This window comes from Dendropsophus ebraccatus, chromosome 1, assembly GCF_027789765.1.
Source record: "Dendropsophus ebraccatus isolate aDenEbr1 chromosome 1, aDenEbr1.pat, whole genome shotgun sequence".
Lineage (NCBI taxonomy): Eukaryota > Metazoa > Chordata > Amphibia > Anura > Hylidae > Dendropsophus > Dendropsophus ebraccatus.
Genome location: NC_091454.1, coordinates 126,684,315 through 126,710,173, shown reverse-complemented (window position 1 = coordinate 126,710,173; position 25,859 = coordinate 126,684,315). Strand labels below are relative to the sequence as shown.

Below are 25,859 nucleotides of genomic sequence, written 5' to 3'. Positions count from 1 at the left end.
CTGGTGCTTGGGTAAGCAATAAAACAACAGAAACTACAGACAATGAATGTAACTGCTGGGGAGCTTTCAATTTAGCACTGCAACAATTAAAATCGGTTGGAGAAACCCGCAAGAATAGCTGGTAAGCTCGGGCATAAAAGTTGCAATGCAGATCACCTTTTCCTTTTTTTTTTCATATGACCCAGGCCATGACTTTTCTCTGCAGAATCTGTCAGAGAAACATATAAGGTTTCATGCTCCAGCATGTATGGTACTAGGCCTCCTATGTGCCCATATAGTAGTTAGGCTCCTTTTTGCTCCCATATAGTACTCAGGCCCCCACTGTGCCCCCAAAGGGTAGTTAAGTCCCCTTTATGCCTCCAATATAGTAGTAAGGGCCCTTTAGTGCATCTATAGTAGTTAGGCCACCTTTGTCCATGTTTAGTTAGGCCCTCTCTGTGCCCCCATATAGTTGTTGGTCCCTCTGTATCTATGGTTGTTTCTCTGTAGGTAGTCCCCCCCCCCCCCAAGTAAACAGCATGCCCTATATAGATAGCTACAATTAGAGGGCAAGGTGCAGCACCTAGAAGCCTAGTGGGCTCCCCAGGAAAAGAGGACAGAGACACCTGCAAGGTTTACTGGGAGCTAATGCTGGCCCTATAATGCGCCCCCTTCCATCAGCTTGGGTAATGCTCAAGGATTGATATCTGAACTATTTCAAAAGTGTTAGTAGTGGCACACTAGGAGGATACATATGCAGTAGCCCTAGGTAAGGTAGCTATGCTCTGTCCTCTAAGTGTTTCATATGTTGGTATTATGTAAAATCCTGCCCGTCAGCAGCACCAGATATCTTAAGAGGCACAGGCCTTATTTTAGTTCAAACAGACTGTGCAAGAAGTTGTGACTTTTTATGCCTAAAACTGGTATTTTTGTTTTTGCATTTTTGTTTTTTTACTCCTTGTGTTTAAAAGGCCACTTTTTGCATCACTAATTTTGCATAAAATATGCTGCCAAACCAGAAAAAAAATAGATGTGTGGTGAAATTGAAAAAAAAAAAAAAAAAAAAAAAGCAATTTTTTTTCTTTTTTTTTGTTTTTACGCCGCTTGTCCTGTGGAAAAACTGACATGTTATATCTGTTCCTCAAGTTGGTACAATTAAAACGATGTGCAACTTGCATAACTTTTACATTATTTGAAGGCTTTTACAGAAAAAAAAAGTTCCTTAAAATCGCTCTATTACCATGCCTATAAAGCTTTTATCCTTTGGTCTATGGGGCTGTGTGAGGTGTCATTTTTTGCGCCATGATGTGTTCTTTCTATCGGGTCCTTGATTGCGCATATGCGACTTTTTATTACAATTTTTTGCATTTGATGCAGCCAAAAATGCGCAATTTTTTGCACTTTGGCGGGTCTTTGCACTTATATCGTTTATGGTGCGAGATCAGGAATGTGGTAAATTAATAGTTCATGTGATGACGCATGCGGCGATACCAAACATGTTTATTTATTTATTTGTTTGTTTATAAAATGGGAAAAGGGGGGTGATTCAGACTTTTATTAGGAGAGGGGATTTTTATTAATGAAAACTTTTTTTTTTTTTTTACTTATACTTTAATTAGAAGTCCCCCAGGGGGACTTCTAATACAACTACACTGATCTCTTATAGAGCTATAGAGCCGTCCGAAGATGACGTTTGGCACAAGATGGCGGACGGCCCTCGACACGGATCAGGTAATGTATAATGCACCACACTTCCGGGTACACGTGTGGGGGTGGGGGGACACAGGGAAGGGGGCGATTCACAGACATAATATACATTACAAAGATGTATAACTTTGTAATGTGTGTTATTCTGTGAATAATTTCTTAGTGCCGCACTACCCCTTTAACTAAAAGGGGTTATCTAGGCTTACAAAACACTGGTCTACTTTCCTCCAGAAACAGCACCACTCATGACCTCTGTTTGTGTGTGGTATTGCAGCATAGTTCCCTTGAAGGGGCTGGATTACTCCTGGAGACAGGTGTGGCGCTGTTATGTGTCTATCTAATCCTGGTTTTAGACAGATAAACATTTGCCCTGATCACGTGACGAAGACAAATCCTCTGCTGCGGCCAAATGCAGAGATCACATGACCGATCACGTGGGTCAGGAAACCACAAGATCAGGTTAGGGCTGACTACCCAGGCTGCTAATGAAGGCCCATGTAGCCGATATGGGGCTACTCTGTGCACACCGGGGCGCCATATCTATGAGCACAACACTGCCACGCCACGTACAGCGGCTCGGAGTACTCGTTTAGGAATCACACTCAAGACGTGCGCGTACTCGTTTGTTGAAAATGCGATCAGGCAGCACTAGGACCCGGGAGGCCTTCCCACTAGAGGAGGAGCGGAGCCAGGAGTGCAGCCTCTTCCGCTGTAAACAGGAAGCTGAACGCCGATGGCGAGACGGCTCCGCTGCGTGTGATCCGGCTCCAGGATGGACATACTGAAGGCTGAGATAGCGCGGAAGAGGAAACAGCTGGAGGAGAAGGCGCTGGTCGGGGTGAGGCGCTGGCTTATACTATAGGGGGCTGGCAGTGGTATAGTGCTCTCACCCGGCGGCAGGTGCTGTATGGGCACTGTACACACTGGCAGTAGGAGCCGCATATGTAGCGCAGCATAGTGAGCCTATCTGGTGCTCTTATACTACAGTCCTGGTGCAGTATGCTGGCTGCCATTACTGGGCTCTAGCCATGTAACCTATACATAATACAGCTGCCCCAGGGACCCTCGTCCCATCAGCACAGGGGGCTCTGCTGTGTATGAGGGCAGAGCGTGGCACTGGGCCGGCATGGGATGAGGGCAGAGCATGGCACTGGGCCGACATGGGATGAGGGCAGAGCATGGCACTGGGCCGGCATGGGATGAGGGCAGAGCATGGCACTGGGCCGGCATGGTATGAGGGCAGAGTGTGGCGCTGGGCTGGCATGGTATGAGGGCAGAGTGTGGCGCTGGGCCGGCATGGTATGAGGGCAGAGTGTGGCGCTGGGCCGGCATGGTATGAGGGCAGAGTGTGGCGCTGGGCCGGCATGGTATGAGGGCAGAGCGTGGCGCTGGGGCGGCATGGGATGAGGGCAGAGTGTGGCTCTGGGGTGGCATGGGATGAGGGCAGAGTGTGGCGCTGGGCCGGCATGGGATGAGGGCAGAGTGTGGCGCCGGGCCGGCATGGGATGAGGGTAGAGCTTCAGTAATGTGGTGCCACCACTGCCCTGTGTACAGCGCCCGCTGCTTCTGCCCTGAGTCCTGATCAGTAGTCAGCCGCCTTCCCACATAGATCGGCAAATGATGGCCTCCCCTGCATAGTACATCAGTCTTTTCAAGCATATCTTTCTACATAACATGACTGTTGGTTGTAGAGCAGTCAATTACATACCTCCCAACCATTCTTATTCCAGCCGGACGGTCAGGGTGGATTCACACCGAGGAATCCGTGCTGAGAAGTTCCCCGCAGATTCCATGCAATTCCGTCTGTGCCAGAGACTTCATTCACCGAAAGAATTGACATATCAATTCACGCAACCATAGAATGGAGTCTATGAAATGGGCACTAACTAAAAAAAACTTAACATGTTCTAGAGACGGCAAAAATTTTGATTGGGATCTTTGTATTTAGACCCCCACTGATAATTTGATAGAGCTGACAGAAGTGCTTGGCATAAGTCAAAATTTTTTTAGTGACATGAGAGACTAGTATGTGTGATGAATTCCAGGTCAGTGGCTGCATGGAGAAAAAAATAGTGTTGAGGGAACCTGTCCAAAGCTATATCCATGTTTTCCAGGACTCCCTAGGGTGACATCCAATGTTTGCAGCTGCGGCCGCACTTTACTTTGCTATGGTGATTTGGAATGCGGGCACACCCAATCGCACCCACATTCCAAATCAAAAGAAGTGAAGTTCATCTGTCCGGTACTGCCGTATCAGCCGGCATAAACTTCATAGACCGCAGCTGTGTCACAGAATGGCTGCTGTCATACATGGTGGGAATCCGGCCTATAAGTATAGTCTCTTATGGTATAGACGGAGAGTTTATGATGTGTTTTGGGGATTTATTGCTTTCTGTTAGCTATATTGGGAGCTGCTATGTTTAACAACAAAAAACAAATGTATTCACCCTCAAGGTATCACTATCTGCAATGATTAGAAATGGCACTATGAAATATTAAATGTTTATATTTATATGTTTATGTTTATAAGACCCATGCACTACTGAGGAAAGGGTTAAGATAACCCTGAAACACGTCTCATGTTAACTGACCTCACCTCCAATCAGTTTATGATGTGTACAGGATATTTTATAATATCTAAACACAAGCAAGACCACACACAAAATAATACTCACCCCCTCTGGGTTTACAGTGAGAGAGAAGTGATGTGATCTTATGACACTAATATCGCCGCCTCTCTTGCCCACTACCTGGCATCAGTAATGGCAAAAAGGAGCCAACATTTTGCATTTATTAACATCGGCATTATGAAATAGTTTCCCTTTAAAGAGGACCTGTCACCACCCAGGCCGGGGTGACAGGCTCCCGACCCCCCCATTACAGCCCCCTATACTCACCTGATCCCGCCGGGTCCCGCTTCTGATCCGGTCGGGCCGCTGCAGCCCGACGCGCGCGCTCACAGGAGAGTCCGATGCCCATAGAGAGTGACGGAGCATCGGACTCCCCATTCATTCTCTATGAGCGTCGGACTCTCCTGTGAGTGCGCGCAGCGGGCTTCGGGCGCTCATATCTCCATGACCCGACCGGATCAGGAAGCGGGATCAGGTGAGTATAGGGGGCTGTAACGGGGGGTCGGGAGCCTGTCACCCCGGCATGGGGGCTGACAGGTCTCCTTTAAATTGTAAGCTACTATGTTTCCCTTCCACCTATTAGGCTCTGTCTCCATCTGCATTGGAATCTCCATTTACACCAGGGATGGGGAACTGTTGGCCCTCCAGCTGAGCTGCAAAACTAAAATACCCTTCATGCCTGGACAGCTAAATCTCATCCCCTTAAATAGTGAGAATGCAGGCAAAGCTTCAAGTGTGTGAGCGTGTGCAGAAGAAACAATCCCTCTCTGCTTGTGTCCTCTGTATTCACTATGTGCTGCTTAGCTGTGTAACATACACCTTAGTGTGCCTATGGCAGACTGTGTTAACAGATTGCAGCAGCAATGTGAATGAATAAGCAATAAAATGATTGCTTGTAAAAGTCCCCAAGGAAGGGGGACTCCAGCTTGGACCCCTGTTTTGGCAAAGCCAAGGAGGGGGTGGGTGAAAACAATAACATCCACTTACCTCCCAAAATCAAGCGCTGACACCCGCATTCTGCCACAGAGATCCCCACAGTGTCAGACAGCCCGCTCAGCAATTCAGCAGGCCTGCCACCCCACATCTCAGGTCGCCTCTCAAGGCAAGCTGCCAGACACTGTGGGGATCGGTACGGCAGAAGGAGCTAGAGCCTGGGAGGTAATTGGTTGCTTTAAAAAAAAAAAAAGTATCCCCTCCATAATAATTCAAATCAACCCCCTTTTCCATTTTTCAAACAAAAAATAAATATATTTGGTATAGCCGTTTGTGGAAATCTCTGATCCATTAAAATATATGTTAAATGAAATGCAACAGTGTAAAAGTAAAAAGAAATACTAAATGCAAGGATTTTCTTTTTTCTTTTTGGTCACATCACATTCCACAGAAAAATGAAATAAGGAGCAATCACCAAATCCAATCAATGCTTAAAGGGGTAGTGCGGCGGTAAAAAAATTATTCACAGAATAACACACATTACAAAGTTATACAACTTTGTAATGTATGTTATGTCTGTGAATGGCCCCCTTCCCCGTGTCCTATCACCCCCACCCGTGTACCCGGAAGTGTAGTGCATTATACATACCTGATCCGTGCCGTCACGCGTCCGCCATCTTGTGCCAAACGTCATCGCCGGCCCGAACACCTTCGATCTTCCCGAGTGCCGGCCGCGTCATCAGCTGCTCAGCCGCGATTGGCTGAGCATAACTGTGCTCGGCCAATCGCGGCTCAGCGGCTGATGACGATGATCACTCGGGAAGATCGGAGGTGTTCGGGCCGGCCGGCCGAAGATGACGTTTGGCACAAGATGGCGGACGCGTGTCGGCACGGATCAGGTATGTATAAAGCACTACACTTCCGGGTACACGGGTGGGGGTGGTAGGACACGGGGAAGGGGGCCATTCACAGACATAACATACATTACAAAGTTGTATAACTTTGTAATGTGTGTTATTCTGTGAATAATTTTTTACCGCCGCACTACCCCTTTAATGGTTCTGATTAAAAACTACAGAGTACGGCCCAAAATTAACCTCCATACAACTTCATAGAAAAGGAAAAAATATACAAAACGTCAATTTTACTGTGCAGTAAACTGCATTAAAGGGGTTATCCAGCGCTACAAAAACATGGCCACTTTCCCCCTCTCTTGTCTCCAGTTTGGGTGGGGTTTTGAACTCAGTTCCATTGAAGTAAATGGAGCTTAATTGCAAACAGCACCTGAACTGGAGACAACCCCTTTAAAAACTAACTGAACCACAACTTAATATAAAAGTTTGTGGGGGGATACCCCCCACTGATCTCCGTATCGGGCTCCAGGTTCTTTTTATCAGTAGAGCAGCGGGTATGGCAAGTGACCCGCGGCTCCATTCATTCTTATAGAGATGCTGGAGAGAGCCGTGTAAGCACTTTTCCGGGTTACTCTGCTCTCTCCGGCGACTCCATAGGAATGAATAGAGCTGTGGGTCACGTGACATACCCACAACTCTATTCATTACATAGGATCCCGGGGCCAGAGACGGAGGGGGGGGGGGTGTTAGGTGGTATGAAGGTCACAGAAGTTGTTTCTTCTCAGACAACCTCTTTAAGGCCCTCATATTATGGCTTTTACAAAGCAGGAAGGAAAAAAATGAAAACGTAAAAATGTAATTTCCTGTGTCATTAAGGGGTTAATGTTAAATACAGTAATTTGATGTATAGAAAATTCTATTGCTGTATCCTTCATTTGTTTTTAAGACATAAATATTATTTTCTTTTGTCTTTTTCAGGAGAATAAGAAGTTTTTTAAGCGCAGTGAACTTGCTGAGAAAGAAAAGGAGGCTTATTTTGAAAGATGTGGATACAAGGTATAACATGTCTATTGCGTCTTAAAATCCCATTCTGTTACGTTTTCATATCAAGTTTTAATATAACATTTCTCTTTGTTCAATCTGTCACAACTGTTAGCCTTTAAGTGAGAAGCCAACTCAAAAGGTAGGATTTGGGAATGCATGCTTTACTTACGGGTACATTTTCCAAATGGTTTCCACATTTACTTTACCTTGGTTAAAAGAAAACCATTTCGAAAATGACTGCTGGCGGTAGTGTGCTGTCATATGGCTTAAGGCGCTGAGCATGTGATGTCTTGATGTGTCTGGCAGCATTTACTAGGACACTGGATCTAGTGAACATTTCAATTCACACCTATTACGCTTGTTATAAAATATATCCCACCATTTGGCACATTTTAAATATCATATAGTTTTGTTACTGACCTTCTAACAGCACAGATTTGTTATATATAATAGGGGTTTACAAAATGTTGTCTTTTTTTTTCTAGCATGCCATAATACATTACATTACCTCTTTATCCTGTACTGCCCCACTTGTTTACCCTGCTAAGCAGCTTTCTGTGGGTAGAGCTGTAGTTAAGGCAGCTTCCTTGTAAAGTAGATTTGCTTTTATTTTATATATGTGCTTGTCTGGTGTTGGTCGTTGCACACAGCCAATTAGGTGACCTTACCTAGGACATTAAGGGAACATATATATTGATATGAAGCTTTGGTACCTATAGGTTACTATAGAAAAAAACACTAAACATCACTTGTATTATGTATTTCAATATGATTAATTGTGTAATTAACTAATGTTGAAAAATCTGGTATATATCTAATACAGGCTTTGTCACTAGTATTATTGTGTGATAATGATAATAAGTAATGATAGTAAATATAAACTGGAAGTGTACATGTCACAAAAAGAAAAAAACTTTTGAGTGTTCAGACCTTGACCGATCACTAGAATGAGCGTGGAAATGACTGTGCCTCCACACAATCCTTTCCCCATTGTGTGTCTATGTGAGGAGACGTACCCCACGCATTTTCGTTTTGGTAAGTTAAAGAAGCAGATCACAAAAAATATTATTGACACCAAACCCCCCCCCCCCCCCCCCCCCCCCATAGCGGCGCGGCTTGGTTCCAGTCCCGTGGCGCAGTTCAAATCTGGTGTGCGCTCACATCTGCCACTGCAGTGACTCCTTTTCCCTGTCATTATACGCCGGAACTCACACGCTTCCATGCATTCTCTATGGAAGCGGGGGACTTTCGGCGTTCAATTACAAGACGAAGAAGAGGAGTCACTGCAGAAGCTGAAGTGAGAGTGTGCCGAGGGACACCGATCAGCCGTGGTGAGTATACGTGCCAGTGGCTACGGGTGGGGGGGGGGGGGGCGGTAGTTTAGCCACTGGCACCAGAAAATTTACTTGGTGGTAGTTCTGATTACGTTGCACAGTGAGAATCGTAGTTGCCTGGTATATTTTGATGATGCTGTAGTCATATGTATATTTCATGAAAATGCGTCCTACATTGTCAGCGTGAATCAGGTGAAAGGTAAACTGCTCCCGGATGATAGGTTACCATGTTCTTCATTACAGTCCAACAATGGGTCTGTAAATTATCCACAATAAAAAAGAAAATAATTAATGAAACCACACAGGTATACCTCTGCTTACATGTTTTAAAAGCCACACCAGGTGCATGTATTGTGTACATATTTTTGCCAAAGTAACTGTAGCTGCCTCTCATTAACCCCTTTAAGGTACTCAGTGACAGGACTTCTGATTTTTTATAACATTATATATCAGAAAAAAATTTATAAAAAGCGATCAAAATTTTTCTGTTACACCAATATGATATTATTTAAAAACTAGAGTTCATGGCGCAAAGAATTACACCCCAACCAGCCCTGTAGGTGGAAAAGTAAAAGCGCTATGGCTCTTAGAAGGTGGGCAGGAACATTGCATTAATTTAACCCGGACATCCTGGCACTAATGACCTCGGTCTTGAAGGGGTTCAACAACTATTAATCAAAGCTTTCTTAGTTAGTGAATAGCTTCTGTCCAATTTTTATTGTCCAACAAAAGATTCCATATTCCTGGTCAGAGCCTTCTGTTGGAGGAAATTCACAAGCCTTTGTGTGTTTGGTGAGGTTATCTCACATGAAGGTAACTGATGTTAGCTCTCAGAGTAACTGGACTGGTTACAGCATCAGTGATCTGTGTATAAGAGCATGCTGTTTAGACACACATTGCATCTTCTCAGATAGCCCCCTGCTACAGAGAATAGTTTTTTGTCATTGGTCATGTTGTGGCAAAAGCACAATTTTCCACATAAGATCTGTTACCAACGGGAAACCAATAATTTTAGCTCCCTGGCACAGTACACAGTCTGTATGGAAGACCCATTTAACTGATAACACTGTCCACAGGAATGCCAAGGATTGATGGTATCTGCCTGCCTCCATGCTGACTACAGTAAATTCTCAGCATAAAACCCTAACATGTCAGGTAGTAGCTGCAACTAAGCAAAATCTCAGTCCTCCAATTTGGGGAACAGTAAGCCTTTTAGTGTGCTGAATGCTTATTAGTCTTAGGCCCCCTTCACATGTCCGCATCCTTCTTTTTATTGTCAGGAAATCTTGATCAAGAGGCTTCGGGAAACCATCAGGATTTCCTTGACAGTAATCAGTATTTACGTTCAGGAAACCATCAGGAATGCCTTTAGGATTTCCTGGACAGGGGAAAAAATGTAGCGTTTATAATTCCAGACAGTTTCTGGACATGCATCAGGGAAGCTTTCTGAATTCCGGACATTCCCATAAAGTTCTATGGGGGCATCCGTGAACTCTGCACGAAAGTAGGTCAGGTTCGTCATTTCCTGACCTATTTTCTAGAATGGACACCCTTTAGGAAAAATCCTGAAAGTTGCCTGTGCCCAATGCAACCCTGTGGTAAGAAATCAGAACTTTCTCCTGACGTGTGAAGGGGGGCCTTACAGATGCTTACATAACTGTCTTTATGCCTGCACAGGATGTTTGGACCCGCTTTATTGCATTATACCAGCCTTGTCTGTGACTGGGCACATGCACCCATTAAATTCTGTTTTGTTTCTGCTTCTTACAATCAACCAAGAAAACGTTTCCCATTTTTATGTACAATGAATGCTTATACTGTCTGGAGGGATAAATAGGCAAATTATATAATATGAACATGTTTAATTTTTAGTCTAGATGATGTCAGCATAATCACATGGCTATCTTTAAGATACTTTTCTTTTAAGGCATGTAGAGTTTTCCAATAATTCTAAACTGTCCATATTAGACCAAGGAAAAACAAATTAGTATTGTAGCAATATTTTTATTTCAACCAATATTTAAAATACCAAAAAATAAAAAAATAAATAAACACTATAAAACAGGGTGGCAATCCTGGAGAGATGTCTTATATAACATAGTAGTACAAGAGCAATTCATAAAAAAGAACACTGGGACCGGGTATAAAGTGCTAAGTGCATGATTATAACATTGGAAAAATATCCTATATTTGTAATGCAAACCCGTCCCACCCCATATAAGAATCGCACATGTTACCAGAGGGTCACAAAATCTACTCACTCTCCAGGACGCCACCACCCCGACGCGCGTTTCGTGTCCTTCGTCCGGGGGTGATCAGTCCATATTAGGTGTACCCATTATGCTGTTCTTTGATTTATTTGCGCCAACTTATACCATTGTATATGTTTTTTGCAATCAGGTTCAGAATCAGGATGAAGAAGAAAAGCCTTCAACATCAAACAACCCTGTGTTAGACTTAGAACTGGCAGAAGAGAAATTACCTATGACTCTGTCAAGGCAAGAGGTGAGCTATATTCTCTTAATATGGCTTATTCATTTCTCACAGTATTGCTACAGTATTTTAGATTTCAGCAAAACCGTCCTCTGAAATGTAAGGGTCAGTTTACACTACGGCGTTTGTGCGGAATTCATGTCAAGTCTTTGGGCGGATGGTGGAGTGGATATGAAACATCCTATTGATTGAATGTGACAAGCGGAACTTAACGCAGAGTCCACTGTGCGGTCTCCGCTTTAAATTCTGCGCAAATTCTGTAGTGTGAATTGACTCTTAAATCATGGCAAAAAAAGGAATAAGGTAAGACTATAGAACTCTCTGCCACATGATGTTGTCGTGGCTGATTTATTAAATAAGTTAGTCCCCCTTCACACGTCCGGATTTCCTATCAGAAAATGTAATAATAGGATTACATTAGTTACAGACACCCTTTAGGATTTTTCCTGAAGGGTGTCTGTTCCGGAAAATAGTCAGGATTTTTTTAGATCCTTTCCTATTTTCCTCCGAAAATCCGGAACCTTGAACAATATCCTGATACACATGAGGAAAGCATCTGGACTTCCGGGTTGGCACCCCCAGCTGATGTCAGCGTTGCCCGGCTGGCCACCGGACACCCCCAAGCCCGCCCTCCGCCAGTCTCAGCCGCTCTTCCCAGCCTGCCGCCTGACCCCCCAATTTCCCCTGAGACCCTTGCAACAGAGCGGAGCGCACTTCATAGAAGGTGTGGGCCGGCTGCAGTGAGCAGCCTGGCCCTCACCGTCAATGACTGGCTGCAGCAATTGTACTGCAGCCTGTCATTAACCCCTTAAACGCTGTGGCGTGTAAGTGACAGGGACAGTCCCCTGTCACTTACCAATGGGGACCCCCGGGCCCGATCGTTTTAACGAACACCGGATGTCTTTCGCCTTCCTCCGTGCGATCCGATCGGCTCTCTGAGGATTAAGTCTGCCACAGGCAGGCTTAATCAGCAGAGTGCCTATCACACTGATCAATGCTATGCCTATGGCATAGCAATGATCAGTGTGTTTAATCTAAGTTGCATGTAAAATGTGTGTAAAAAAAAAAAGAAGTCTTTATATACCCCAAAGCCCCTCCCCCAATAAAAGTTTAAATCACCACCCTTTCCCATTTTATAAATAAACCATATAAAAATAAAAAACATATAATATACCGTATTGTGCTTAATTGTCCGATCTATTAAAATATAACAAGTGTCATCACTAATGGCGAAAGGCGTAGACGAAAAGAGGGGAAAAAAAGTGCCAGGATTACCATTTTTTTTGTTACATTATATATAAAAAGAAATTTAAATGATCAAAACGTCCGATCTTCACAAATATGGTATTAATAAAAACTAGAGATCATGGTGGAAAAAATGACACCCCATACAGCCCCATAAGTGAAAAAATAAAACCGTTATAACAGTCACAATAGGCCCATTTATTAATAATTAATTGCAAAAAAAAAAGGATTTCATTTAATATATAACATTAGAGAATCTGTGTAAACCTGCATGTGGTTGTGTTCGGACTGACCTATAGAATAATGGTATCATGTCGCTTTTACCATATAGTGTATTACGTAGACACAGGAAACCCCAAAGGTTACCATATTGCATTCTTTTTTACGATTTCACCAATTTATAGCTTCATAAATAATTTTGGAATTCCATCATACATATTATGGTAAAATGAAAGATGCCATTACACAGTACAACTATTCCTGTAAAAAACAAGCACTTACATGGCCCTGTAGATAGAAAACTGAAAGTGCTAGAGCTCTCAGAACGTGAGGAGGAAAAAACGAGAACACAAAAATGAAACGGTCCAATGGGTCATTTTGGGCTTGGTCCTCAAAGGGTTAAAGGAGAAGTCCGGCAATTTGAAAAATTTCACAGCTGGCATGGGCAGGGGTCAACATAATAAACCATTACTTACCTCCCCCCATGCTTGCAAAGTGCCCTGTCACAGGCTGTGGGACCCCAGCCGGAAGACATTGACTATTCGGGGACAATGCCCAACCCTGCTGATGGATTGCCCACTCAGCCAATCAGTGACAGCAGGGATGTCCTGCCCTAGTTACTGACTGGCTGAGTGGGCAGTCCATCAACTGGGTTGTGACATCAGGTGTGAAGTTGATCCTGGAGCCTGGCGATGGTCTCGTAGCGGCAATCTATCACTGCAACAACATGCGAAATGGTGAGTAGTGACCTGCCAGATGAAATTGATGGACTTTAAATGTTGTGATAGGTATTGGTCGCTGCATTTAAAAGATTGACTGACACAAGCAAGGTTGCAGGTGTCTGCTGCTGTATATGGAGTCAGCTTAGTTCCGTGCACCCCTTTCCCCACCCAGTCTGTTAATAAATGTGGGGCTGTTGGTTAATGTCTTATAGGGAATCTGTCAGGTTCATACGAGGTACAGAGTTGCAGACACAGGCAGATAAGTGAGTAAGATTCAGAACCTTCCGTTTCTAAAAAAAAAAAAAAAAAAAAAAGTAAAAGCTCATTCTATTCAAGCAGTCTTAGGCTCCCAGTAGGCAGGGACCCAGACACTCAAGCAGGAGCACAAAGAGGGAACACAGGCAGGTAAGCACGGGCTCTTTTTTATTTTTACTGGCACGGCAGCTAATTAGTTAAACAAGGCGGACACTACATTCTCGCTGCGGAATACAGTGCCATAGACTGTAATGGTACTGAGTATCCCAGCAGATTTCTCAGCGAAACTCGCCACATGTAAAGGCACCCTTACCAAGCATTTTCTCCGGGATAGATAGCCCTAAAGTGGTTATGTGGTTTTCTCTGCTGAGGTTGTCATGGAGGATGACTAGGGAAATTAGAATTAGTTCTTATTGGGAATCTTCCATTACAGCAAGCCTATTTCCTCCTTCGTTTTAGGGGTTATGCCTATGGTGATCTGTTATACACTGACCTTCCAGGGGAGGGGTTTTTTTTTTATTTATTTTTTACTCTTCTTGTGTGTCCCTGTGCCTATAGGATATGAAGTCAACCTCTAGTGATGCTGCATATTCCACACTGAAATCAGAACAACTTGGTGCATGTTGTTTAGGTTTAAGAGCGGACTTCTCACTGTGGCACATACATAAAAGGAGAAATCTGAAGTGGTCTTCAAATAGCTAAGCATGTATTGTATGAACCTGTCCGCCTTGCCCTGGTGAAGTGCATACAAGGACCTCCTGTGTGCGTATTTTATCCACATAATCCCCACGTTAGAAGCATCAGTTACAAGTACAGGTTAAGACAGTGCACTATCCTAATATCATTAGCATTTTTGACTATTATTTTTCTAGCTTAATGTGAATTGAACTCTCTTGTTAGACTGTGTAAACGTTGTTGATAAGAGCCAAAAGTTTATAGCCCTTAAACTTTCAAGATCCCTGATATTTGATCTATTTATCTTTGAAAGTACCTGGGTTTCCACATCCACAATATTGCTTTAAGGGATTAAGTCTGGCATGTGCAGACCAGTTTCTCCATTTACATTGATGTGGCTCTACTATGGATCTAGTAACGGCTCTCCAACAATAACAGTGTGGTTACTTTGTCAGCTGGTCAAATTCGCCATGGCTCTGGAAAATCGCCTCCACTTTTAATAAGCTGTTATGTTTCACTGGTCTAGGGTATCCATCACTGATGTGTAAAAACAATATATGGCCCATGAATTTCTAGTGCATTTTTAACTCTGAAAAGCTCAAACATTATTACATTTAAAATAAATGGCAAAATTAGTTTTTTTTATACTTCAAAGTTAATTGGATTATAAAACTTTTTGTTATCAAGTGTGGAGTTTTACAGAACAATTTGGACAGTATATAATTACACCTTTCAAGGTTTACCATTCGTCCGCTTGGGTTTAATTTGGAATTGGCGTCACTTAATCCTTCTGCTGCCAGTGCTGTCGATATGTGCATTATTTTTTTTACTAACAATTGGGTATAGTATAATATAAGCATTTCAAAACGACACTTTATCATTGCTGAATGTCAATAAACCTCAATCAGCTATCATCTTGAAAAGTAATCACATAAGTTAACAATGGAATAGCTATCCTGTAAAATAGTTTGTCTTACTGAGTGAGACCCCTCTTTTCCAGATTGAGGCCTCAAAAGTAGTTTGTTTTCCAGCTACAACACACAGAACACAGTCAAGTAAAATAAATGTTTTTTTCCTCTAATTAAATAGTTAATTGACAATGTTTATTAAGCTGGCCATTCTGCTAGCAGAATTATGTTTAAAGGGAACCAATCAAGGCGAAAATGCCCCTAATGATAAGGAAACATGCTGGTACATCACCCAGCATGCTTCCCGAACATACCCCTGTACCCTCTGTGCCCTCCCTGATTATACCGTAATCTTACATTTCTGAAGTCCCGCGCTGTATGGTAATTAGGTGTAAGTAGTGGTGGTGGGCTGATCTAGTCACGGTCCTGGGCGTAGCTAGGCAGGCTTCTGAGAGGGGCGTGATTGAGACCTGCGTTCCGCTGCCGTCACCTGGGGCCTGCGTTCCACATCGGCGACGTCTTTAGCATGCCGCGCATGCCCTGTATGGCGGGAGAAGACACTGACGTACTGCGCATGCGCGGTGTGCTAAAGATGTCGCCGATGTGGAACGAAAGCCCCGGGTTGTCTCTCTTCATATTACTAGTCTAATGTAGACCATACACCATTGATAATTGATGGAGAGGGAAATTGGCCAATGCCAGACGCTTCAGCTGCAACTTACCTCTGCGGGGGACCAAGAATCTAGCGCATTTAAATTCATCATACTTGATCCTTTCCTTAGCAGCTGCATCAGGGAAGAGTCTGGCACCACCATATGACATGACTTGACGTTTCTGGGGGTTTTTTACAGCAAAAACAAGGAAATCAAAAGTGCTGTTCTTTCCATCACGAACACCGGAAACCTGATAGCTCCCATATTTAAGTAGTGTCTATCACACAATGAATAGAAGCCATGGCATAAATGTTTACAATACTTCTACAACGACCTGTGACTATATACAAAAGGTTGCCTTGGTCAATATATTCTATAGCAAAAATGTCAGCTTCACCATAAAAATAAATATAAAAGTTACTCTTTATCTGCAGTAAATCTGCCATGTCTGGACATACCGCTACTGTAGCAGCATACTCTTACAAAGGTACAATTGTCTTGACTTTCATTTTGTAGGTCATACGGAGACTTCGAGAGAGAGGTGAACCCATCAGATTATTTGGGGAGACAGATTATGACTCATTTCAGCGCTTGCGAAAGATAGAAATTCTTGCACCAGAAGTCAATAAGGTATTTTGAGAGAACTACATGTATATTTTCGATTGATTTGAAGGTCCATTTGGGGGGGGGGGGGGTGCAGACTGGTCAATTGACGCTTTTGTTTATTTCTAGGGGTTACGAAATGACCTGAAAGCGGCTTTGGATAAGATTGACCAGCAATATCTAAATGAGTTGGTGGCTGGTCAGGAACAAACAGAAGATGATACACAGAATGACCTCAAAGTTCATGAGGAAAACACCACAATAGAGGAACTTGAGGTGTGTATGTTAGCTTTGGTATTGCGTTGTCCTTTAAAGCGACTCTGTACCCATAATCTGCCCCCCCCCCCCCCCCAAACCACTTGTACCGTCAGATAACTGCTTTTAGTTCAAGATCTGTTCTGTGGTCTGTTCGGCAGGTGGTGCAGTTATTGTCCTAAAAAAAAAAACACTTTTAAATTTGAAGCCCGTGCCAAACGGGAGTATCTGTGCCCTAACTTTGCACCCCTCCTCCGTCCCTCCTCCCCCCCCTCCTCCCCACCCTCCTCAACATTAGGAATGCTCCAGGCAGATCGCCTCCTATTCCCCACCTGTGGCAGGCCGGCACATGGGCTGGATTGTTAAGGACCTGTGCATTTCTAATGATGAAGAGGGTGGGGAGGAGGGACGGAGGGGTGGTGCAAAGTTAGGGCACAGATACTCCCGTTTGGCACAGGCTTCTAGTTTAAAAGTGTTTTTTAGAACAATAACTGCATCACCTGCCAAACGGACCACAGGGCAGATCTTGGATTAAAAGCAGCTATCCGAAGGTACAAGTGGTTTGGGGGGGTCAGATTGTGGGTACAGAGTAGCTTTAAAATATTGAAATATTTAAACCTTATTTTGGTTAGCCGCTTGGCTTTTTTGACCACTGTTTCATAGGACCTAGCTACGATACTCACTGCTATTTATTTATTTTTAAATTCGCAAATTATTTATTAATAATACCTTTCTGTAATGCAGAGGCAGTGGAAATACTAAACAATCAATACGAGATCAAAGGAATAAAAAAATGCAATCAGTTTGTGTTAATCCTTTACAGAAACTAAAGAAAAGGGAATGTTAGGCTGTTCAAATTACTGAACTAATATTAAAGGGGTTATCCAGCGCTATAAAAACATGGCCACTTTCCCCCTACTGTTGTCTCCAGTTTGGGTGGGGTATTGAAACTCAGTTCCATTGAAGTAAATGGAGCTTAATTGCAAACTGCACCTGAACTGGGGACAACAGTAGTGGGAAAAGTGGCCATGTTTTTGTAGTGCTGGATAACCCCTTTAAGTTGCATAACCCCTGTTTCTGAGAACTGCTGACATGTGCATGGAGTCGACTAACCTCTGGCACCCTGAACAGGTATTCCAATCCAGGAGGATAGGTACATTCTACAGTTTGCATTTTGGGGTTTTGCCTCATAAACCGCATTGGTGATGGCACCTCACAAGTTCTCTTATGGGATTAAGGTTCAGGGATTTGGGCTGATCACTTCATAACTCAATCCTGTTAGTCTGTAACCAAGATGTTCACTTAGGGTCTACTTACACAGAAAGATTATCTGCCAAAGATTTGAAGCCAAAGCCAGGAACAGACTATAAACAGAGAACAAGTCATAAAGGAAAGCCTGAGATTTCTTCTCTTTTCAAATCCATTTCTGGCTTTGGCTTCAAATCTTTGGCAAATAATCTGTCAGATAATCAAATTACAAAATACAGCCGGTTTTATACCCATTCTATTGTTATATTTTGCTTTTATTTCACTTTATGTGGACATAGCCTTAGGAGTTACACTCTGTTTTTCATTTAGTGAAAAAATAGGAATTTGGGAGTGGGAGCTCTGAAATTTCCTTCTACAGCCGTTTAGTATGCCTCTATGGGCAATGACATAAAGAGGAAATAGAGCACTTCTGGGGAAACCAGCAGCCAGAAAGGATTTCAGCTCACATTATTTTCATTGGGCTTTTTCACCCAGTTATTGGAAGTGAAAGCAGAGCTTTCATTCACAGCACTTAATACTTGCTTTGGATGCGTTTCTTGCCATTAACAACCATGGTCACATCATACTGTAAATATCAGGAAAACAACCCCTAGAAAGCAGCTGTCATATGCACTGGCAGTCAATGCAGTGATTCTGTAGAATGGCACAACAAATGTTCTGCTTTGTTTGCAAATATAAAACTAGACTCCCTAAGGAATTGCACAGTTAGGAGAGAGTGGAAATTAATAATTTGTTAAAGGAAAGAGACTTCATTATACAACATATCAGTACTGGGCTTACAGTACCTTCTGCTTTAACTGCACAAAATGGCAGGGAAATGTAGACCCTTAAGGCTCACCGGCTTTTCTGAGCTAAGACAAATCCTTGGAGTAGCCAATATTTCCATACCTTGATGGTACCTTTTAGGTTTGTCTGCCAGCAGAGTTTAGCCCAAAAAAACTCTTACGACCACAGCATGTGTACTGTGGGGTTTATGATCACGGAAAACAGCAAATAAGGTTTTAGTAACTCTCACACTTCATGCAAGATGAGCAGCCAAATGTTCACTGGGTGTTCCTCAAACTGGCAAGTGTCTTGATGGGCCACAGCTTGGAAAGGTAGTGCATAGGCACCCTCTTAGCAGTGTACACTGATAGCCATGTCAGACAACAGTAGAGGGTTAGGGAGGTTTTATGAAAACAGCGTAGCTTGCTGTACAATTCTCCTTATACAACTCCCAAAGTAGGGGTTGCAGAAAATGCGTAAATCAGCCCGCTTGACTGTTTTCAGCTGTCTAACCACCCTGGGCCACGAGCAGGCTAGGGGGTCTATCAATCTCTGGATAGATGCAGGTCACAGAAGTGGCATCTGCTTCTAACAAATTATGGCATATCCAGTGCCATAAATGTAGAGATCCAGGCTTCTTATATGGATAATCTATATGGGGAATAGGCCTTCAATACTAGGTTATTGGAAATGTGGCTCAGACCACCAGCACTGATCAGCTACTCTAACAGACCACGGCACTCGGGGTACACTGCAGCCCCTTCATTATTTACATTGGGTTGTACTATATTTGTACTAGTACATGCTGTACCTTTTGTAGTAACTGTGTTAGTTATTGCAGCTTTGTCACAGTTTAATTTAAGCTTGATGTATTATGTACGTTTTTGGCAGTAAAATAGTTAAACACTGTCACCAGTGTCGCTAGTTATAAGCTTGTACCACTATTCAGCCACCAGATGCAACCTATTACCTCTATTGTAGTCTATGTAGTGAGTTGGATCATGCTGCCAGCTGGGGAGTGGAGCATGCTGTTGTTGCCTTACTCTCTAATGACTAGCTATAACAGCATGTCTAAGGACTGATACCCAATGGAATCTTAAGTTTAAACATGCCTGGACCACATGGCCCAAGTTTTGATAACCGACAGTACCACTTCAAACCTGCATGGGCCTTTTGCAGAGATTCAGTTGGGGGTTAAAGGTTTAAAGCCTTCTAGAAGGAACAGGATCCTTGCAGCAGAGCACTGTGAACATTTCATACAAACATCTGGAAAGTAGGATTTGAATGACATCCAGAGTAGCTGGAACAGGTGCATGAAATGAATAGTGTAGTAACCACATTGTGATGTGAGACAGTCTGCGTATCAGCTGGAATTCATTCTCTTATTTAACTCTTTCGCATTTAAATCTAATTGGCTATGTTTACACCTAGTATTTCCATCAGTCTTTTGGTCCAACCAAAACCAGGAGTTTTGCAAATCTTTTCATTACAATGTTGCCCTAGTGACCAGAAGATTGACGGAAATACTATGTGTGAACATAGCCATTTATTGCAAAATATTTGCTGTATTATTTGCTTTGCGGTTTTATTTTATGTACAATGTACCTCCACATTACAGGCTTTGGGAGAGTGCCTGGGACAAGGTGATGACAACAACGACATGGACGTCATTAATAAAGTCCTCAAGGTAATTGTAGCAAAGCTGTTATTTAGGTAAAAACGCATATATAATGAACGTTTTAATCCAGAACCTGAGGGGGGCTTACGTTGAAGGACTCTTTTGTAATTCATGAGGTTGTTTCTTAGATGCAGCGCCAGATCTTTTTCTTTCCCACTTCTGTGTTACATTTACTTTTTTTTTTTTTTTTCTAGTCCTGAATATTCCCTTTAATGTATTACTGTATGTAAACACTGTAGATTTATTACAGATTCTACAGAGAGACATACCTTTTGAATTTATGCAGGGCATTTCAGTTTAATATGCCATGGTATAGACACAGACATGCCCAGTCAGTGGAGCTAATCTGCGATCAGAATACATAATTCATGTCAATTCTTTGGGCAGATAGTGGAATCAGCCTGAGCATAGAATGGAGTCTATGGGATTGGTGGAACTTCAAGGGGGGGGGGGGCAAGCAGCAGAATCCACTGGAAGTTATCCGCGTGATTTCCGTATCGTGCATATACCCTTACACAGGACAAAGTTTAGTTTTCTATTTTTTTTATTTTGTTTTATGCAAAAAATGGTGAAAACCTCGGAAAATTGCTATTTAATTTGTTTCCATTGCTCATTTACAGAATATAATGCAGTAATAAAATTGCCTTCCTAGAAACACTGGAGGGAGGGGATAGGGGAGGTGTCCAAACCAGGCGATATATATTATTCCTGCTGTCACCTTTTTTTTCCTCCCCTACTGATTTGAAACTAAATGTTTAATACAATGCCGCTGTCTAATTTAGATGAATAAGAGCTATAATGAGATGTTAAACACAAACGTGTGTAGTGGCATGATGTCCTTTGCAGTGCTACACAACCACAGAAGTCAGTTCTTTTCTGCACTAGTGAAACTTTGCCTGCGGTCACATCATTTAGCTGTTGTAGATTACATCTGTGTGGCATGTCATTGCATACATTTATATAAAGGATGAGCTGAGGTGACTCACGGTTAGAATGAAGTTCTTATGGTTGAAATTTTTTTAAAAAATCCTGAAAGCCCCCTTTGAAATGTTTGCCCTTCAATGGTTGATTACCATATTCACAAGCCTTATTGTTTTGCAGAGATGTAGTTTTTCTGGTGTCCACTAGATGGCTACTAATACTAAACATGTTATTATTTTGTTTAGTTTCTCTTAGGAGTCTGGGCCAAAGACTTGAATGCACGAGAAGATTATGTGAAGCGGAGCGTGCAGGGTAAACTTGCAAGCGCCACACAGAAGCAGACTGAATCCTATTTAAAACCACTTTTCAGAAAACTGCGCAAGAAGGTCAGGACCACTGGCCAAAGCAAAGAACACACTGTTTCTTCTTTTTATAACCCATTTATTCAGTGCATGAACAGCGGAACACAGACAATTGCTACAAAGTAATATGTGTACCCAGTAGATGGAATCAAAAGAGAGACTAAGTATATAAAATACCTGTACCTGCCAGTGATATGAGTCTGGTGTACGTGCATGAGGCCCACAAGTTGGGAACATTGTATATGGTGAAAGATAGAAGGAGAACAAAATTAGCTTCTTTTGCAATTGGAAAACGGCCAAATTTCCATATGTCATATAAACATTGCAACAAGGTGCGACCAAGCTTAGCGGTATATTATTATTGTATTATTAGAGATTTGTTATATAATATTACTATCAAAGTTTTACTAAGAAGTAAGGTAGTGACCGTAGGGATCTGAACTGTTGTTCATGGTCTCATCAGTGATGATCTTTCCATTCACCGACAGCAGAATGTATTGAACCTCACAGCACATTTAGATTAGATTGTTTTAGAGTCCTTTTCGCATGGTATAAATTATGTATCCAGAATAATTTGACATACTAGATGCTTGCATGTTTTGCCTCAGGGTGACTGGTCACAATTGCTTCACGTTTCAGGATGCACAAGTTACATTATAGGGGTATTCCACTGAAACATAACTTTTGATATGTTGCTGCCCATGGTGAGACTAACAATTCCTTCCATACTTGTTATTATCTATTCAGTCTCCTTCCATTAGTTCTGAGCTTCTACTTTTTGTTGAAAACACAAAAATCTGTGTGTGAGCCTTTCTCTCTGCCCCCCCCCTCTGAGACAGCAGATGTAAACAAGTCCCTGGCTGGCTTTATCTGCAACATTGTAGCTTTTCTGTAATGCAGAGAGATTACAGTAGCACACATGACCTCATATTAACCCTTCCAGCATTACAAAGTAGCTACAATGTTGCTGATAAAGCCAATCAGGGACTTGTTTACATCAGCTGCCTCAGAAAGGAGGGGAGGGAGACAGAGAGGCTCACACAGATTTTTTTTGTTTTCATCAGAAAGCAGCAGCTGAGAACTGGGGGAAGAAGACTGAATAGATAATAAGTATGGAAGGAATTGTTAGTCTTACTATGGGCAGCAATATATGAAAAGTTATATGTTTGAGTGGAATACCCCTTTAATAAGAATTAAGAATGAAATGCTATGTATGCTACTGGTGACCTTTTTATAGGTCACCAGTATGAGGAAGCTAGGACGTTTTAACATTGCCTAGAAAATCAGAACAGTGACAGACTTGACAGTGCTGTATTATCTAACACATAGGTGATGGTTTCTTAAGGCCCTTTTACATGGGCCAATTAATGGGCAAATAAGCATTCCTAAGGGTCCATTTACTCAGATTATCTGACAGATTATCTGCCAAAGATTTGAAGCCAAAGCCAGGAATGGATTTGAAAAGAGGAGAAATCTCAGGCTTTCCTTTATGACCTGATCTCTGTTTATAGTCTGTTTCTGGCTTTGGCTTCAAATCTTTGGCAGATCATTTATCAGATAATATTTCTGTGTAAAAGGACCCTAAGAATGCTCATTCCTTATAATCATCTTATGAAAAAGCTGACTAAAGTGTCGCCATCAGCCATACATTGCCCTGTGTAAATGGGATGTGCGGCTGACAGTGGTGTATTTAATGGTCCGCACAAGTGCTCTAGCCTAGCCACACAATTCATTGAGACTTGTGAAGACTCTGTAAAAATAAGCACAGCTTGTTGGCCCATGTAAAAGAACCTTTACACCTTACAATCACTCAATTTTCCTAATTGTCTTGAACTATCTCTGATGCTGTCCTTTTGTTTTAATTGTCAATTTAGAACCTCCCTGCTGACATCAAAGAGTCAATCACCGATATTATCAAATTTATGCTGCAAAGAGAGTATGTAAAGGTAAGTGAAAAAAAGAATCATTAAAACTTTCGTATTCTGCAATCTGAAGTAGATTTTTTTTTTTTTAAACCATGTCTGATTTCCTAGACAAACCTTTACACTGTCCACCTTAATAACAGGGGGACCATCTGCAATCACAAGAACGGGTCATTCATTTTTATGAATGACGTGGTGCCTCATGCATGTGTGCCATTGCTACATTCATTGTTGTGGAGCTGCCAAAGAGAGCAGAGTATAGTTTTGTGCTTCGGCAGCTCTCATAGAGAATAAATAGAGTGGTGGCACATATGCTGACTCACCGCTCCATTCATAAAAACACCTGAGTTCTGGAGATTACGGGGGTCTGTTCCATCTGTTCTATCATTTTAACTCTGACTACCCAATTTATGATCCACACTTTACCTGCTGTAGTATAATCACTTTTAGGTTATATTCACACTGGGCCTACTGACTGCAGTAAATTGTGAGACTGAAAAAAAAAAATTGCATAGCATTGCAGCAAGTGGTTATCTGACCTGAAAGGAAAAAGAAAAACGGCTGCAAATGGAATCAACAACACAAAACCTTCCTGGAGGTCCCTCCTCTTTGTTTTCAATCAGCTGACGTGTGACTGCTACAGCCAATCTGTGGCCTTAAGGGTTGCATGCTTTACTACATGCATGATTACTGGTGGTAGAAGCCAGGATGCCAGAAGCATGGCACATGAATTCTGAGCAAGTTTGGGACCAATAGATCATCTGTTCTGGATAGGCAGGGAGTAAAAGAGAAGTTGAATTCTTCTTGCTGTTTTTGTTCATGTTATTATATTTACCCTTCATGTAAGAAAGTGTAATGTTTTCATGCTACTGCCCCGTTTGGTAGCAGCATATTTGTTAGCTTTCCTCCAAAGCTTCAGTGGTGTAATAGAATGTATGCTGTGAGAGCTTATCTGAAGCCTGGTCTTTGCGGCTGATGGAAACTGCAACAATAGGTGGGATTATGTAGTAATTGTTATAAGGAAATGCCAAGAAAAACAACTTTCAGCATGGGAAGTTTTGTAAGAAGACAGCACTAATCTGCAGCTTTTATAGTCATGTTATTTTTGGAACAATGAAAGCTTGTTTGTGTTTCTGCGTTTAACCAATATTTAAAACAATAAACATTTGAGAATCTCATTGTACATTTACAGAATACTTTTACTAAGGATGTCGGATGACTATTTTTTCTAGGCAAATGATGCTTATCTCCAGATGGCAATTGGCAATGCTCCATGGCCTATTGGTGTGACTATGGTTGGTATCCATGCTCGCACAGGTCGTGAAAAGATTTTCTCCAAACATGTGGCTCACGTGCTGAATGATGAAACACAAAGGAAGTACATCCAGGTAGAGATGTCTTGCATTTGTAAACAACCCATCCCACCTCTTCTGGGGGGGGGGGGGGGGGTGTAATTTTTTTTTATATACTTATATGAACTATAATGCTTCTGAGTAGCACATTTTGCTGATTTTACAAGTTCAACCTCAGTCATGTGCTGCTAGGCAAATGTATCATCTTGTTGTTATTACTACATGTAGATGTGCTGTCTTGGTTTATATACATTAAATGTAAGAGCTGGCAGTGATCTAATTGTGGCAGGTCTGCTTATCATTCTCCTTTTATATTCTACTTTTGGCTAAAGTCAAAGGGGGAATGATAATAAAGCATTTTCATTTCATGCAATTTCAAGTATCTATCTATCTACACGCACATAGGCATTACTGTAATCACCAATGGTAATTTTGCAATATTTATGTTGTTGACCACATTCCATTCTAATAATTTGTTTTCCTTTTTCCCTGTAGGGATTGAAGAGGTTAATGACTGTTTGTCAGAAACATTTTCCAACAGATCCATCAAAGTGTGTAGAATACAATGCATTGTAGAGAGACTTTTCTATATTAATAGAGCTGGCAATAACATCTACAGTTTCATCTATTTCATCATTGGAAATATTGTAAATTATTAAAAATGTTTATAATTTTTATAATTAAAGAAAATTGTAAAACAAAATGCCTAACTGTACTTAATTTTTTTTTAAATCCTTTTTTAACCCCTAGCCGCACCATGCAGTTATAATACGTCATGGTAGGAGGTTAGTTTCAGCACGATGACGCATTATAACTGCGCGGCTTCAGATGCTCGCTGTTTACACAAACAGTGACCCGGAGCCGCAACTAAACTGTCAGCTGATAGCTGACAGTCTAGTGTAACTGCCACTGGACCCCCAAAGGAGTTCCAACATCGGCAATTGCCGGCATTGGTGGATCGGTATCGGTAATTGGTGTGATAAAAAATACATAGGATTACATTGGAATCTCTGCAAAGAAAATGCAAATTTTAACTTTTCACTCTTACTTTGCAGTTATTCCTGTGAAATGCCCAAAGGGT

At 42.1% G+C, this 25,859-nt stretch overlaps 1 protein-coding gene across 3 annotated transcripts; it reads left to right on the top strand.

Moving 5' to 3' along the window:
- Positions 1-2,125: 2,125 nt before the first annotated feature.
- On the top strand, positions 2,126-25,481 carry PRPF18 (pre-mRNA processing factor 18). 3 transcript variants are annotated; one of them, XM_069978593.1, is made up of 11 exons: positions 2,127-2,524; positions 7,082-7,159; positions 7,260-7,286; positions 10,882-10,986; positions 16,168-16,281; positions 16,384-16,530; positions 20,162-20,230; positions 21,388-21,528; positions 23,379-23,450; positions 24,659-24,814; positions 25,274-25,481. In XM_069978593.1, exons 1-11 carry the CDS (start codon positions 2,459-2,461, stop codon positions 25,352-25,354), a joined length of 1,056 nt encoding a protein of 351 aa, XP_069834694.1. In that variant the 5' UTR covers positions 2,127-2,458; the 3' UTR covers positions 25,355-25,481. The 3 variants fall into 3 exon arrangements, with proteins under 3 accessions (XP_069834713.1, XP_069834694.1, XP_069834703.1); XM_069978612.1 differs by lacking the exon at positions 24,659-24,814 and having other exon boundaries at positions 2,126-2,524; XM_069978602.1 differs by lacking the exon at positions 7,260-7,286 and having other exon boundaries at positions 2,128-2,524.
- Positions 25,482-25,859: the final 378 nt, after the last annotated feature.

Coding starts and splice junctions, on each gene's coding strand:
- PRPF18 (XM_069978593.1), top strand. CDS start 2,459: ATGGACATACTGAAGGCTGAGATAGCGCGGAAGAGGAAACAGCTGGAG. Junction 16,282..16,383: donor TTGCACCAGAAGTCAATAAG/GTATTTTGAGAG, acceptor GTTTATTTCTAG/GGGTTACGAAATGACCTGAA. Junction 21,529..23,378: donor TCAGAAAACTGCGCAAGAAG/GTCAGGACCACT, acceptor TTGTCAATTTAG/AACCTCCCTGCTGACATCAA.